We start from the raw sequence: 14,858 nt of genomic DNA on the forward strand, positions 1-14,858 counted from the left end.
TCAACATTAAGAAGTGATATATTAAACAGGAGCAGGGACCATTCCCTAAAAGTTAGATATATTTTCAGTGTCCAGAAATTTCTCTGAAATAAAAAAAAGAGAAAAAACTCATCTTAACTATTTGCTGTGCATTATGATAGAGATGTCCTTCATTCATTTACACTGCAACATTAGCCAACTGATGCACAACTCTCTTTTATCGGCATTATCACAGTCATTTCTTCAAGCACAGAAATACAGCTGGTTTATCCACATAATCAAATCAGCCCTTAAGAAACTGAGTCATTCCTTAGTAAGAGAAAGGATGCTAAGTGGGAGTGGGCTACTTGTACATTTAATTCTTAAACAAGTGTAACCAGTTAGTGCTTATGGGAGCACCACTGAATTAAAATCGCAGAGACAACTGTGTCTGAACACTTGCATGTTCCATGAGTAGGGCGCAAATCTCGCTTACAAGGTTTTAAACTTACTATTACATTGAAATTAAGAAGAAATAAAATCATAGCATTCAGAGGTACTGTTTCAGGCTGTTTGCAAATTCTAGAGAGCGTCATTGCAAACGTTTGCAGTGATCATGATAGCCACATTTTTGGTAAATAAAATATTTCAGAGCAATAATAAAAATAAATACACCCTCATGAGAGAAATATCAGATTGCCAAAGCACTGTGACACAAACTTGAGATGAGATTGTGTAATCTCAACAATCGCTGTTATTGAATTGCAGAATGGTTTTAGATGAGAATTATTTCAGCTATTACCAAATTAACCTTATGCCTTTTATCAAGGGATTTCAGAAACCAAAAGAAACAGTAATCATCCTTGCCTCTGTTTTTCTAAAGTGCTTCAGAGCTCAGTGACAAAATTCAGAAGAAACGCAAGACTTATAAACTTCTCGCCACTCCTTCCACTCACTGCACATTGCTGCTTTATTTCAGTTAAGGTTTGTTGTTTGTTCAATATGAATGCAGTTCTTACGCAGCTGAACAGTAACACAACCAATACTGTGAGAGTAAATGCTGTCTAAAACAAGCACTTCCCAGCACTCTCCTCCTTATGGGCACAACTTCACTTGACAAGTCTTTCAAAACACTTGAAGATGATAATTGCAATAGTTATCCTACTTGTAATCATTTTAGGGACAGATAATGTTTAAGTTGCATCCAGAACTCCTAATTTGCTTCTTATAAATAAAAACAAACATTACAAACCTGAAAACCTTCTGCTGGCCACCCCTGTTGCCCTCTCTGCAGGCCTTGCTATGCAAGTTGTCCAAAGATCTCTTTGTGGAAGGGCTGAGAGTTCTGTTTAGGTTCTACCTGCTTTACTTGTCAGCTTGTGTACTGGCACGGAGGCCTTGCCACCTCTCCGATGCAGTTGCCAGGTGTTGTGTCCCACCTGTACGTTATTCCCTGGGGAGGTAGTGGGGAACACTCTTACTTAGTAGGTATGTACACAGTATGTGCAATGTGTACACGTATCTACACAGTGTCTATGTACGTTCTACAGTGTGTAACACAGTACAGTATGTACACATGTACACGCTGTGATACATACACGGTATGTACAATGTGTACACAGTATGCACACACATGTACACAGTGTGTACAGTGCGTACACATATGAACACAATCTACGTACAGCGTAGCGCACAGCGTGTACACAGTACAGGATGTACACGTATATACAAACTGTGATTATACACAGTGTATGTGTACAATGTACACAGTGCACAGTGCGCACACACCACACTATGTACACATAAGCACAGTGCGCTCCAGAAGTCTGGGCTTACGGGGCAGACACGACCCTCTGCCAGGCCGGGAAGCCGCGGCCCTTCTTCACGGGCCTCATCCCGGGATCAGGCAGCGGGACACGGGCCCTACCCCTGGGAGCCTTACTCCAGCCAGGCCGCTGGCGGGCGCGTTGGAAGCGCCCGGGACCCTCTCTGTTCCCGGCGGGACCCTTCCCTGGGGCCCTTGGGGCCGGTCCCGGGCCGCGGACACTGCCCGTCCGCGGACGGCGGCGCTCTCCGCGGCCACTCTGCGGGATGGGCGGCCCCGCGGGAATGACGCAGGCGGCGGGCGGGCAAGCGGGAGGGAGGAAGAGAGGGAGGAGCCCGTGATGGCTGGTGCTGTCGCCGTCGCGCTGTCCCTCGCTGCGCTCCCGGCCACCGCCACCGCTCCTCCGCTGTCAGCTCCCGGCCGCCGCGCCGCCGCCATGGCCGAGGAGGAGACCTCCAGCGAAGGGTGAGTGGAGCGGCACCGGGGTGACCCCTGCCCTCGCCACGGGTGTCCTGGGCGGCGGGAGGAAGGCTGACAGGGCGCCCGGGCCGGGCCGTGCCGCCACAGGCGCTGTTCGCCCGCCTGCACCCGCCGCCGGCCCGTCCTGCCGCGGTGCCCGCCAGCTGCGGGGAGGCGGCGGCGGCCGGTCCCTGCGCCCGGGGCTGGAGCCCGGGGGCTCCCATCTCTCCGGGAGGGCTCCCGCCTGCCCGCCGCGCTCCGCTGCGGCCCCGCCGCGCTCCTGCATCGCCGCCCGGGCGCTCTCCCAGCGGGAGGGCACGCTGCCTGCCATGTTTTCCTGCCGCCCAGCCCGCCCTCCTGCCATGGCTTCCCGCGCGCGGGGATGTCTCCTGGCACGGGCAGGCTCCCGGGAGGGTTTGCCGGCGGCTCCCTGCGAGCCCCGTGTCCGCGCCGCTTCGCCCTCTGCGCTGGGGCGACGCCGTGGCCGGCCAGCTGTTGTCATTGCACACCTGCCCGCAGGTGCGAGCCTACGCATTTCTCTGCCTTCTTTGCTTTGGCGTGTGTGTGTGCGCGCTCTGAGTGTCATCCACCCTTCCCTTTGCGCCCCGGAAGCCACATGTCTGTGTATGCTGCTGGCCCGTGCCTCTGTGTGCCTTTCGACCTTTATCTGTGTGCACATATACCCTGTCTTCTCATCCCATCCTTTCCGTGTGGTCACGTTGATGTAGAGCAGACAGCAAGCTTGTCAGCCTTTCTGTGTCATCATTCTATACTTGATACAAGTGGGAGATGAGAGCACAATCTATAAATTACAAACATAAGCTGTTGCTCTAACTTTTCCCTTTTCTAGTACTGTATGCTTACCTCATCTCCAGCTATCTCTGTGAACTTTCCTTTCGCTATCCCAAGGCATTCATATCTACCAAAATATCTTCTCTGGCATAAGTCATCCTGCCCCTGTTCCTGACCTATATTTCTAACACTTGTTTGTAAATACTTACACCCTCGATATATGACTTCATTATAGCTATTAGCCATTCTTCTACCTGAAACAACTTAGTTCCTCAGTATATCTTTTGTCCGTGTACATTCAAATGGTTCCATACAAGTTACCAACCACTGGTCTGTTCTTCAGTTCACATATTCTTTGCTCACATACGCCTTCGCACACCTAGTCCTTCAGTGTATGCTTTATTTCTTGTTATACACTTCAGCATCCATTGCAGACCCATTCTTATACCCTTCCATTGCCCCCAAATATATTGTTTGACCTCCTTTATCCCGCTGCAGAATAATACAGTCATCTTATATCTGAGACTGTTCATTAAACATAGTTAATACGTCTGCTGGTCACTTATCTCCCCCTTTGTTCCATATTTTAGGAGTGTAGTCCAAACATTGCTCTATCAGAAGATATCTAGCAGTGCCTTTGTCAAACGTGTGCTTTATCCCCTCTGTCAGATGTGTAAATAGGCTTTGTATGCATCGTTTACATGAATTTTTCCTATTTCCCTACTTTTTAAATATCCGCTGATGTATCTCATTGCCGATTGCCTGGCCCTCAAAAACTCGTTTCTTCCATTTTCTTCTCCATGTCCCTTCTTGCATAATGAAGTCTTGTGCTATTTAAAGAAATCCCACCTAAAATTATTTAACTACTTGCATGAAAATCATGCTGTGCATTCATGACTTCCTAATTAAGGATGTTAGAGTTTGCGTGTTGTCATGTTATGTGTCTATTCTGTTCTCTTTCAAAACTACCTGCATTCTCAGTTGTGTTCTCTTTTTAGTCCTTTTTCTAACTTAGGACTCTGGTAATTCATCTTATGTTTATTCCTGCTCTGCCAGCTCAATCTGACCAGAACTGAACTATCCATCTTTTCCAAACTCCTTGTTATGCCTTTATTGCCATATATACACAGCATTCTCTTTTCAAGTACAAACTCCAAAGGCTTCTCTTTCAAAGCACTATGCAGTTTTGTCTGCTCTGTAACTCTGCTCCATTCCTCAAAATAGCTTTTCAAAATAATCTTCTCCCCCCCCCTGCCCCCGCCGTCTGCGGCATTACCCATTTGAAACTACAGTCCCCTTCTTGGTTCTATGTTTTTTCTGACCTGTTCACATTCATAAAATACAAGCAATTTGTAAAGCTTCTTGCTGCTGGTTTATGGTTTTTCTAAGTAAGAGACTTAAAATAGCCCTGCCTCAACCTGTTTTGTTTGTATGTTCAGTCACTGCATTAGTCTGAACTGTATTAGCTGTCTGGTTTGATCACACAGAGTGCTGAGTGCTGCTGAGATGGTGCCAAGCACCCTCAGCTTGAGTTGCCTGTCAGGATTGCAGGATTGTAACACTAGTTGATCTGGACATAGGGTTAGGAATAGTAGGCTGAATTTTCAAGAGGATTATTGCGAGTTTCTCATTATGGTTTACAGAGCTAGACGGCTTTTAAAGGGTGTTGGTTTTCAGAACTTCTGAGCACTCAGGCCATTTGATGTGAAATCTTTCAGATTAAGCTCCACAATTCACTAAAGACTATTAAGAGCAAAATCTCATTGTCTTCTTCCATGAATTCAGAAAGTGCATTGGCTTTGAAATGTTAGTGCTTTTATTGGTCTGTTTTTAACAATAGTAAAAATTAGCATTTCTTTGTCTTTTGAAGTTGAGCAAAGCTCAGTACCCAGAGGAATTTGATAAACAAAAAAAAATGTTAATTATTTTTTGATTTAGAATGCCGTAGCAGTGAGAGGAAGAATTACAATATACCATCAAACCCCTAGATTAAATTATCAGTGACAGGTGTGTTCAAAGAATAAATACGAAGTTTATCTGCTTTGAAAACAATAGTGTGACTCAACTTGTTATGCAACGCACTTGGTTTGTTGCAATCTGGTAACTGTGTAAAAGCATGGTGAAAACAGAATAATATTGGCTCAGTTACTTTCTGGAAGATCTCAGCTGAAAAATATTCATGACCCTGTCCCAACTTTGAATGAGAAGTTTAACTGAACAGTTGTTTTAGTATTCATAATGACAATGATTGCTTGGTTAGCATGTCACCTGCTAGTGATTTCCAAACCTGTTTGCAGCCTCAGAACTTCTGTGTGTCTTAGATGTAGACTTCTGCCTGTGAGACAAACAGCTTAGCATAAGTCTTTTGCCAGTACTGAATTTGCTTACATTCCATCCGGATGCAGCTGGACTGTGTATGGCTTGTAATAGAACTAGGAATAGCAGCTACCAAGTGTGTGTATGTATCTGTGGAAAAAAATTCCCAAACCACAACCCTCGGGGGGTTTTTTCCCCTCTGAGATAAGTGGAATAGCTTTCTTTGAAACAAAAATTTTAAGAGATCTGCACTTACAAGCTTACATCAAATTGCTTTATTTACAAAATAAATGGCTTGGAGTAATAGGTAAAAATGTACACTGCAAACACCAGTGTTCACAATTATTTTTGAATTGTCCTTCAAGCTTGTATAAAAAGTTCTGTAATACAAACAATTTTGAAGTGAGCTTTTTGATCGATAAAAGATGAATAGTTTTTTAGGCTTTATAGAGCCTACATCTGCTCCTTAATACGATGGTTTACAAGGATATCATAGGGGTGTGTTAAAGCATGATATTACAGCATGAAGGGACACTCAAGTCAGAATTTTTTTTGAATTTTTTTTTTTTTTTTGCTGCTTACATCATCTAGGTTTTACAGCAAACTAAGTGGGTAGGCTGCTGAAAGCAGAGTCCTGCTTACTTTTCTTTCTGAAAATAGACTATTTCTAAGGGCCTTTCATATAGTGCAGGCAACCAACAACAGGACATTTCAAAAAGTCAACATTTTTAAAGACTGAGTGAGAGATAAGTGTGGTGTGGTAAGCACATGTAGGAAAAGGTTAAAGGACATTTCCTTCCTCTTTTCTGATTTTGTCATTTTCGCTGGCAGGATTGTATCAGTCATAGCTTCAGCGCTTAATGCCTTTTGTGTTACATGCATGAGCTCATCTGAAATTATTTGTGTGAGCAGGTTTTCAGGCATTTATAGGATTGTTTCTAATGGCTTCCTGTACTTGTATATATCCTCTCATTCCAGTGGCAGAAGAAAGGTGCTCATTACCCTACTTTCCAAATATCAAGCAAAGACACTACTGCAAAAGTTGCCTAATAGGTTTAGGGTATCTGTGAAGGGAGTCATAGCCCCCATGGAAGTTAAAGTGGAGCCATAAATCCAGAGGGGCGACTAGCTGTGGGGTTGCCATAGTGCTGGTGACCATGGTTCATTGGAGAATGCAAACTTTAGTCATTATTGCATACGTTTGGGTATGTGCAAAGTGTTTTAGAGCCTGATGGGGCTGGTAGGCCTAGTTAGAGACCTGCCCCTCCAAAAGGGACAGCATCTGTGCCAGGAGGTTCTCTGACTATTCTGAACTTGTATGGGAGAATCTGAACAACTGTCCCAACTGATAAATCATTAAAATGTCTTTTCTCTTATATAGTGGTTTATTAAGATTGCTTGCTGAGGAAATTTTGATTCTTGTATTTCATAACTTTTGAGTATTTACTTGCAATTTTGGCATTCTTTCAGGATAGTTTTTTGTACATGATTTGCATTGACAGCCAGAGAGAAGAGGGCATGGGAGGAAAGGTGAGTGTCTGCATTTGTGTTGGCTCTGAAAGGTCCAGATGAGAAGCTGAGCAGCAGGAAAGAGGTCAGTGGAGAAGAGAGATTTGTGAGTCAGTAAAGCTGTGTAAGGGAATGAGGTCAGTCTGGAATAAGGTTAAGAGGGTAAAAGGAGGATTTTAAGTGACAGCAAGAAAACATGGTGAGGAATGGCAGAGGAGGAAGGTGGTCTGAGTGTGTTGTCATAGCAAGCTCAAGATAATAGAAGATTACAGAAAGAAGGGGAAGGTACCAGCATAAAAAGGCATTCTCTGAAAAAAGATGCAAGAGCACCTTTTGCCATCGAGAAACTCCACTCACGTATTGAAGTAAGGGAAGACAAAGGCAAGGAGGAAAATAAAGAAATGGGGTGGGTTAGTGCTCTAGCAGACTATTGTAGAATTTTTTTTTCTTGGTTGCATTTAGTAAGTGTCATACCGACACCAAAGGCTTATTGATGATATCTCTACCTTTCTACAAAGAGACTTTTGATGCAATGACTTTCTAGACTTATTTAGCTTATTAACTGTTTTTAAGACTACTTGCACTTCCTTGGCATCTAAAGCATTTGTGATGTAAGCATGTACAGAAGAGAGTCTGTTATCAAAAGGGTTGTACATTTCTTAGGTTTTCCAAGAAATAGAAATGAGGCTACATAGACCAAAATGTTGAATACCAGTTCTTGAATTTTGACAAAGGTAACTGTCACTGTAGGTGACTTTGATAAAGGAATACAATGTAGAAGTTGCTCGAATGCTCTTCAGTTAAACAACCTGTCTTCAATGTGTATTCATACTCAGATACAGGTGGGGTTTATGTACAGCATATTTGGAACTAAGAGATATTATCATGCACCTTAGATAGCCTTTTGTCTGTATTCTTGTATGGCTCCTTATGGAAGAATGAAAAAATCCACATCCTATTTAAGTTGTGATCTCAACTGTGCATAATATGCTACAGAATATAAATGAAAGGTAAGCGAGGTAGAGTGTGCGTGGGCAGTGGTGCAGATTGGTGAGAGGTGTCTGTTAGGTGTGTGCTTTGCTGTTGTCCAGTTTGATAGAACTTGGGGATGTTCTGAAACACAGGCTGCTGGCATGGTAGGTATGAGAAGGCTGACAAGGTTTAAGCAAGGTTGAGGCTACTGAAGGGCAGCAGGAGCACATCAGTCGGTGTATGAGTAAAATGAAAGCAGTAGAAAGTTAGGTAACATCTGAAGGGCACAAAGTGTAAATTTTCATTTCCTTGATTTTATTTATGCTCTTCTTGCAGCAAATTCTTTCTGCAATGTGCAGTGTATTGTTTGTAAAAATTCTTCAAAGCTGTGGCAACGCCAAGTTTTATCAGCTTGGATTTTGCTGTGGAGGAAGCAGAGAGATGCAGGTCTTCTGTGGAACCAAACCCATGTGTTAAACATGTGATCTCTGTCACAAGGTTGAGAAGTTTTTAGAGGGACTGTGCAGCTTCCCCTTTTCTTCTTCTCTGCACCTGCATCTTTATCTCTATATTCTGTATTCCTCCATACTTGGTATGTAGTTGCTGATGTGTTTTTTTTTTCCTCTGCATTGTTTTTTATTTTAGCTTTTAAATAAAAATATAGAACAATGAGTCCTCGGGAGAGATTTCAGGAAAGAACAGAGGGCTTGCCTCGCTGGACACTATTAGCACTTAGTGCACCTTAAAGTTTTCATGGGGAGACGCCTGTGTGTTAGAACAGTGTGTTGCAAGTTAGGGAGGAACTGAAAGCTTGTTAGGACTAATTAATTCTCTACTCTGTAGAATAATTGTGGCCTGACTTTTACGTGACTGTGGAGAAGACTTGGTGATATTTTGGAGGACAGTAGGACACTGCCCTTGTTTGTAGCACTGGAACCTGTATAGCAGTGAACAGTAACAGGAGTAAGTAATAGCTGTGTGACCACACAAATAGCTTCTTTATTATTGCACTCATGCTGAATGGTTTCTTGCATTAGGTGCTACCACAGCTCCTTTGTAAGCAATATGAACATTACAGGTTGGAGACTTGGTTGACAGTCCTCGGATAAACTTCATTCTTGAGGGACATATTGAAAAAGCACTTGCCGTGGAAGAAATTATATAAGCATATTAAAAGGATACATATGGTTAAAACAAAAAAAAAAAAAGAAGGGCAGTGCTGGGAGACAGAGAAAAAAATGTGGAGGGAGCTGCAGTGATGCAAGGTATACAGCAAGGTGTACCTACGTCTGAGGTTCAGCATGGGAGAGAGCAAAACTGTAGGTCCTCTCCACTTCCTGAACACTCAGGTTGCTCAAATGAATTTAAACACACATGGTAACCTTTAATATCACTAAAATAGTCAAAAAATGCTCATTGGTTAGAGATTCGTATTCATTAAGTACATGTCAGGTTAATTTTGATAAGTGATAGTCCTGTGTAGGACTGTTAATGTAAGTAGAGACAGCGAGAAAATTTGCTTCTGAATTTTTGCATTAATTCTGATGTTGAATGTTCTGAATACAGAGTTCAAGATGCAGTAAGCACATGAGGAATGCATTGCTTTCACCTCTGCCCTGATGTAGAGCAATATTCTGCAATACCCTGTCTTGGGTTCTGTGTTGGAATGGGGCTGGTGTACGTTACACTTCCTAGAAATATTATGCAGAGGTTTTCAAAACATTCTGTTTTAATGTTACTGAAGTATTCCAAGAGTTTCACAACATGTAATTGCATGGAACATCTTGGCTCAAAACTCCTCTAAACAGAACTTTATGGGCAGGGTTATACTGTCATCTGGGAAAAAAAAAATTGGCGTCTTTTTTAACCTGTTCACAAAGATTTCATCCTTTTTTTTTTTTTTGTCTCCTCATGAGATTGGTGAACAGACATTTGTTAAAGAATTAAGGTTTTTTGTTTCCACACCATATTCTTTATACTTCCCTCTGGGTCTTGCCTGTTTAGTATGCTCCTCAAGGTCTTTCCCTGAGGATTGCAACATTTTTAGTCTGTTCATACAACGAAAGTGAAACATGGAATATTTTTCCTTCTCCTGATGTTCATCTGCAACTGCTGGAGCATTTTGTCCTAGGAACATCTCATTCAAATTGTTGTGGTTGCTGCATCTGATTTCTACTGTACATGCAGAAGCTTTGTCCCTGGATGTACAGCCTTCACAACAGCAGTTACTGTACGTGGGCTCTGTATGCCTGAATGATTCTGACTGTATTCACTGTTCTCAGAAGAAGTATTAAAGAACATGCTGCGCTTTAGGGACAGGAATGAAGGACTACAAGGACTCCTAAAATAGGTTGTGCTCTTAAGGTTCTAATGAAACAATATCCTGAGCCTGGTTGCAGAAACATCCCTGCCTGGTTTAAGTGCAGGCTTGATGTCATGATTATATGTTACTGTCTGTCAGTAGCAGCTCTGACTTGAAACCTTGACTCACTTGTCTTTTTTTCCACCTTGTTAGCTCGTAGGTCTGCTGGTTTGTGGCTTCTCTATAGCTGGGTGTCCATAATTATCTGGGTTAAAATACAGTGTCTTTTAAACTCTGTCTGACAGAGTGAGCAGCCACCAAATAGTTGAATCAGCAAAATAGGAGTGGTGTGCTGTTGGATCTGATAGGATCTCCTGGTAGTGAGGATGGCCTGAGATTCAGGCATTATGTCACCCAGTTTACTGCATATTAACACTAGCAGAAATAAAACCACAGAAGGAGGGTGCTTCTCAGAGTTGAACTGATACACAGACTTCTCTGTGTGTCTTATCTTTCTTGTTTTAAAAATTGGCTTTCCTTGAATTAACAAACCAACACTGAATATTAGCTCTAGAACAACTACTTCTGTCAAAAGTTCAATTCTAATACATGTTTATTTGCTGCATCTTGCTCTCAGTTTCATGCAGAACGTGCTGCTTTCACATGATAAATATATTTTTCTCATTTTCTAAACTTTCCAAGTTTTATTAAGAAATTTGAGTCTTCTTCCATGCTAATCTAATACTTTCTGTCATTTTTAATTAAATGTGTTTTGCTTTATAGTTTTTACTTCATTCTACAATTAATAAAATCTCACTGTTATATTGTTATATATTCTTTGAACAGAAGGTGCATTCATTGTAAACATTAAGAATGTGGTTTATTTACTTATCTATATTTGCTTCTTTACAGGAAACTGTTCTGTACCCCAATTTTTCCTCTTATAGCTAGATTTCTGCTTTAAATGGGTACCAAGCTTGACTGTGTAATTTATGGACTTTAAGTGATTACAGTTGTTCAAATGCTGTAGAGACTGCTGGTTTGTCCAAAACCACATAGGAGAACTTGAACCTGTTTATAAAAGTTAATCCACAATTATTAAGTGATATCCCATTTTCAGTGTAGTGCCTTATGTGTTTTAAATTTCTTGTCACTGCTAGTCTTATATAACAGAAAAATGTTATCAAATTTGATTCAGAAGTATGTAGTTCCAATATATAATAATTTTGAAGCTTTCTTGAGTTGAAAATAGTTGGTGCTTCTTCATCTCCTCAAGTTCAGTTTACTGGAGTTACAGAAACATGTTTTCTTGTTTTTTCACTCACTAGTTTGAATAGACTTTCTGCATTTTTCTCCAACCTATTTTTTTTACCAGTGATTTGTTAAACAACTATAGTCAAGAAGAATTTTAGTCCCCTGGGTTAAAGAGAGAACAAGATGGAACTTGGATATAGTAATTACTGAAAGAAATATATTCTTCTTTACTTACATATTAGTGTTTGTTTTTTTTTTTTTTCCATGGTAACTGTTAACAAAGAAGAGTTAATTCTTGCCATAATCAGTCATGTAAACAGCATGCAGTATTCTGGTGTTGCAGGCCATTAGATTAATGAGAGGGGAAAGGAAAGGTTTATCACAACTTAACTCTATCTTGGATAGAAATGAGTGAGACATAAACCTGCTATTTTTCTCTGACCTTTTGACACAGAAAGCCCTGTTTGATTGTGTCATCCTTGACTGTTTTTTTTTGCTTTGTGTTATTTCAGGTTATCACCTTTAAATGTGAAATTTAGTAGCCAAATATAGAATTTGCTCTGAAAACTTGGTGGTGTTAATGGCGGAAGAAACCACATCCTACTTACCTCTTAAGCTTCATGTAGACTACTGCAGAGTAAAATGCAGAAAGATTCAGTAAACAGACTTAGACAATGAAAAGGGTAAAAGGGTACCTCTATTTCACTTAAGCATCCATCCATCCTGTGTTGACTGTAGAGTGTTCCTAGAGTATTATTGTAGAACAGTTTTATTTTTAAAATTGGCACTTTGCTGTAAATTTGATACGTTGACCTCGTACCCAGTTGTGAATACCTGATGCTCTTTTCACTCCTCCTTTTTTTGCCCATTCTTAGTATTTCTGTAACAATTGCAAGGGCTGAGTGAGTTGCAAAGTAACACGTTTAAGTGTTTTTATGTGATGAGATTTATGTGAGACCTGAGAAAAGTGAGCCTTATGTTGCTTATATTTAGATTTCAGCATATTGGCAGTTTTGAATTCTTTTGCTAGCACAGTACTTCTGCTTTATGCAGAAATAAGAGGGGAGAATCTGAGCTGTCTTTCCACTATCTTACCTTTGCTTTTTCTGTTACAGTGTAAGATTTGCTTAATTTGGAGCTAGCTCAAATTGATAGGTACTTATAGCTGCCTTGCCAGCTGGATGACCCTGAAAATCCCAATGCCATTCCTCCTGGTGCTGGGCAGAAACAGTACCAAGTTCTCTGCATTAATTTGTTTTTCTTTCCTTACTTATAAATAGCTGAAATTAATTCTGAGAGTCAGGAGAGGAGAGGGTTAGGGTTTTTGAGAGATCAACTTGATTCTAATAAGATTTAAGGGCAAAGGGTAAAGCTTGAAGTGCTTTACCAGTGAGTTCACTCAGTGTTTAAGCTTTTTAAGATTTTGAGCTTGTTTCCTAGCTAAAATCTTGGTAGTTTGCAATATTGGCTGCAGAAGTTCAATCAAAATTATTAAATATGCTCGTTTTCTGAGAGCAAGACAGAAACAGATAGACAGCTCTGTTGCTCATGCGTTCAGTTACTTTCCTGTAATCCTTTGTGAGTTATTGTGCAATTGTTGTATACCCTGAGCTCTGGCTTCCCTTACTGATGAAATTTTTAAGTCCAAATATTTCTTCATGACAGGAAAATCTATTCTCTGCACTTTTGTCACTTCAGTGCATGGCTTTGGTCTATACTGAGAGTTTTGATTACCATACCAACTTCAGAATTCTTAGTTAAAAGCTGAATTTATATTCAGCACTGTAGAAAGGTCTCTGCATGTCCTATCTCGGTGGGTCAGTGATTTTTGACAAATCATCATGTAGCAAATGGTATTGCTTTCCTTTATTCTGACTTAGTGGAGTTCTGTTGCTTTTTTGCAGCTTGTTTGGAAAACCCATTTTTTTTTGGCTTGCTGTTTTGCCACACAGGCTTTGCACAGATTATGGCAGTGTATGTGGTGTATGTGGGAAGGTGCCTCTGTCGAATGATTTCAGGCTTAATACATCTTGCAAGCCATGCATTCATATAACTCTAATGCAAGTAAATTGTTAGCTTGACAAGTGAGAGAATAAGCTCCATTTCTGTACATTTATATCTCCTACATAGAGTTATAAGCAAATTCTGATGAACATCGTGATATGGTAGAGCTTCCATTTTTTAAATCCAGATTACAAACCAGAAATCAGAGACCATTCATCTGAGTACATGCCTCAGTGTTAAAATAGATATTTTCAATTCTTCATTATTATCTAAGCTTTTGTGAGCTTTTTGTGGAGTATGTCAAATTTGTAACTGGCTACAGATCCATCAGCTGTCGTGCATGTATTCAACTCTCACCAAACTGAATAGGGTTAATGTAGCTGACAGAGTGGTACTAGCCAAGTTACCTATTTGCCACAGTCTTCATCAGGTTTGACCTAATTAGTGGAGGTGGATGGGTGGGTCAGGTTCACTATGCCTCTGCCTCCACTTGATTCTCAGTTCTTTTGAAAGTTACCCTCAGGCAATTCAAGCTGTGCTGTGACGGCAAGTTCTTGATTCAAATTAACAAATTAACATTCAAGCAGCTAAGGAAAAGCAGCAATATCCAATTATTCTTTTCTCATTAGATATCTAAATACAGTAATAACTATTTGTTTTTAAATCTTTTTTTAAATTATTTCTTTGTATCCTTTCTTATGCTTGCAGTGAGGGGCACAGAACGCTTGCGCCAAGGAGACAACGTGTTAGGTCTTGCCTGCTGGTTTGGCCCTCGTGCATAGTGGTTGCAGCTCCAGGTTGTCAGATGTTTGTGCCTGTGTTCCTTTTGTTTGCATTATTTATTACTATATTTGGTCATCAGCATAGGCTACTGATGGTCTCCACTAATCTTCCAGTGCCACATTAATCACCTAGACTTTCTCTGTATCTGAGGTCATTCGGTGGGTGTCTCTGGGGCTTTCCCTTACCTTCTGGTCTCCTTCCTGAGATGTGTTACGAGGAGTGTGGAGTTCTGTTGGCAAAGAGAGTGACTTCTTTGAATGCCTGGCAGGCCAGCAGCCCCCCCCACTTGCTGGCCTCTGATTTTTCCAGCCTCTCGTACTCCAGACTTTTTCAGGTGGCTGTGAAAAGGGTAACTGACCTCAAATAGAAGATGGAGAAAGCATCCTATGCAATGCTTTGCCCTACTGGTTATTGCTTATAATTTTACCATGGATGTGCATGCTGGTTTGTGTTACTACATGGCCATAAATATATGAGTTAAATTCCATTAGTTATGTGCCTTTGTAATTTGATGTGTAACACCCATAAGTACAATCGGTATAAAAATGATAAAAATGTGGGCTGTCAATTGCCAGATTTATCTCATGCTTTTTTTGGTATAGCAAGCAGCTAAGCCCAATGGTTCTCTTAACTCCTCAAAATACAAGATTCTGTTACTGACTTTTCTTTTTGTAAAAAGACAGA

General features: G+C 41.0%; 1 protein-coding gene across 1 annotated transcript in view; it reads left to right on the top strand.

Moving 5' to 3' along the window:
* Positions 1-2,109: 2,109 nt before the first annotated feature.
* The window catches only part of ABHD5 (abhydrolase domain containing 5), a 29,835-nt gene continuing 17,086 nt past the window's right edge, over positions 2,110-14,858 (top strand). Inside the window, exon 1 of the mRNA XM_027897573.1 lies at positions 2,110-2,248. Within this exon, the coding sequence (XP_027753374.1) occupies positions 2,124-2,248 (125 nt within the window). The 5' untranslated portion in view covers positions 2,110-2,123. The remainder of the gene's footprint in view (positions 2,249-14,858) is intronic.

Source organism: Empidonax traillii, unplaced genomic scaffold (genome assembly GCF_003031625.1).
Source record: "Empidonax traillii isolate 1590-97213 ecotype Southwest subspecies unplaced genomic scaffold, ASM303162v1 scaffold19:size3308961, whole genome shotgun sequence".
NCBI lineage: Eukaryota > Metazoa > Chordata > Aves > Passeriformes > Tyrannidae > Empidonax > Empidonax traillii.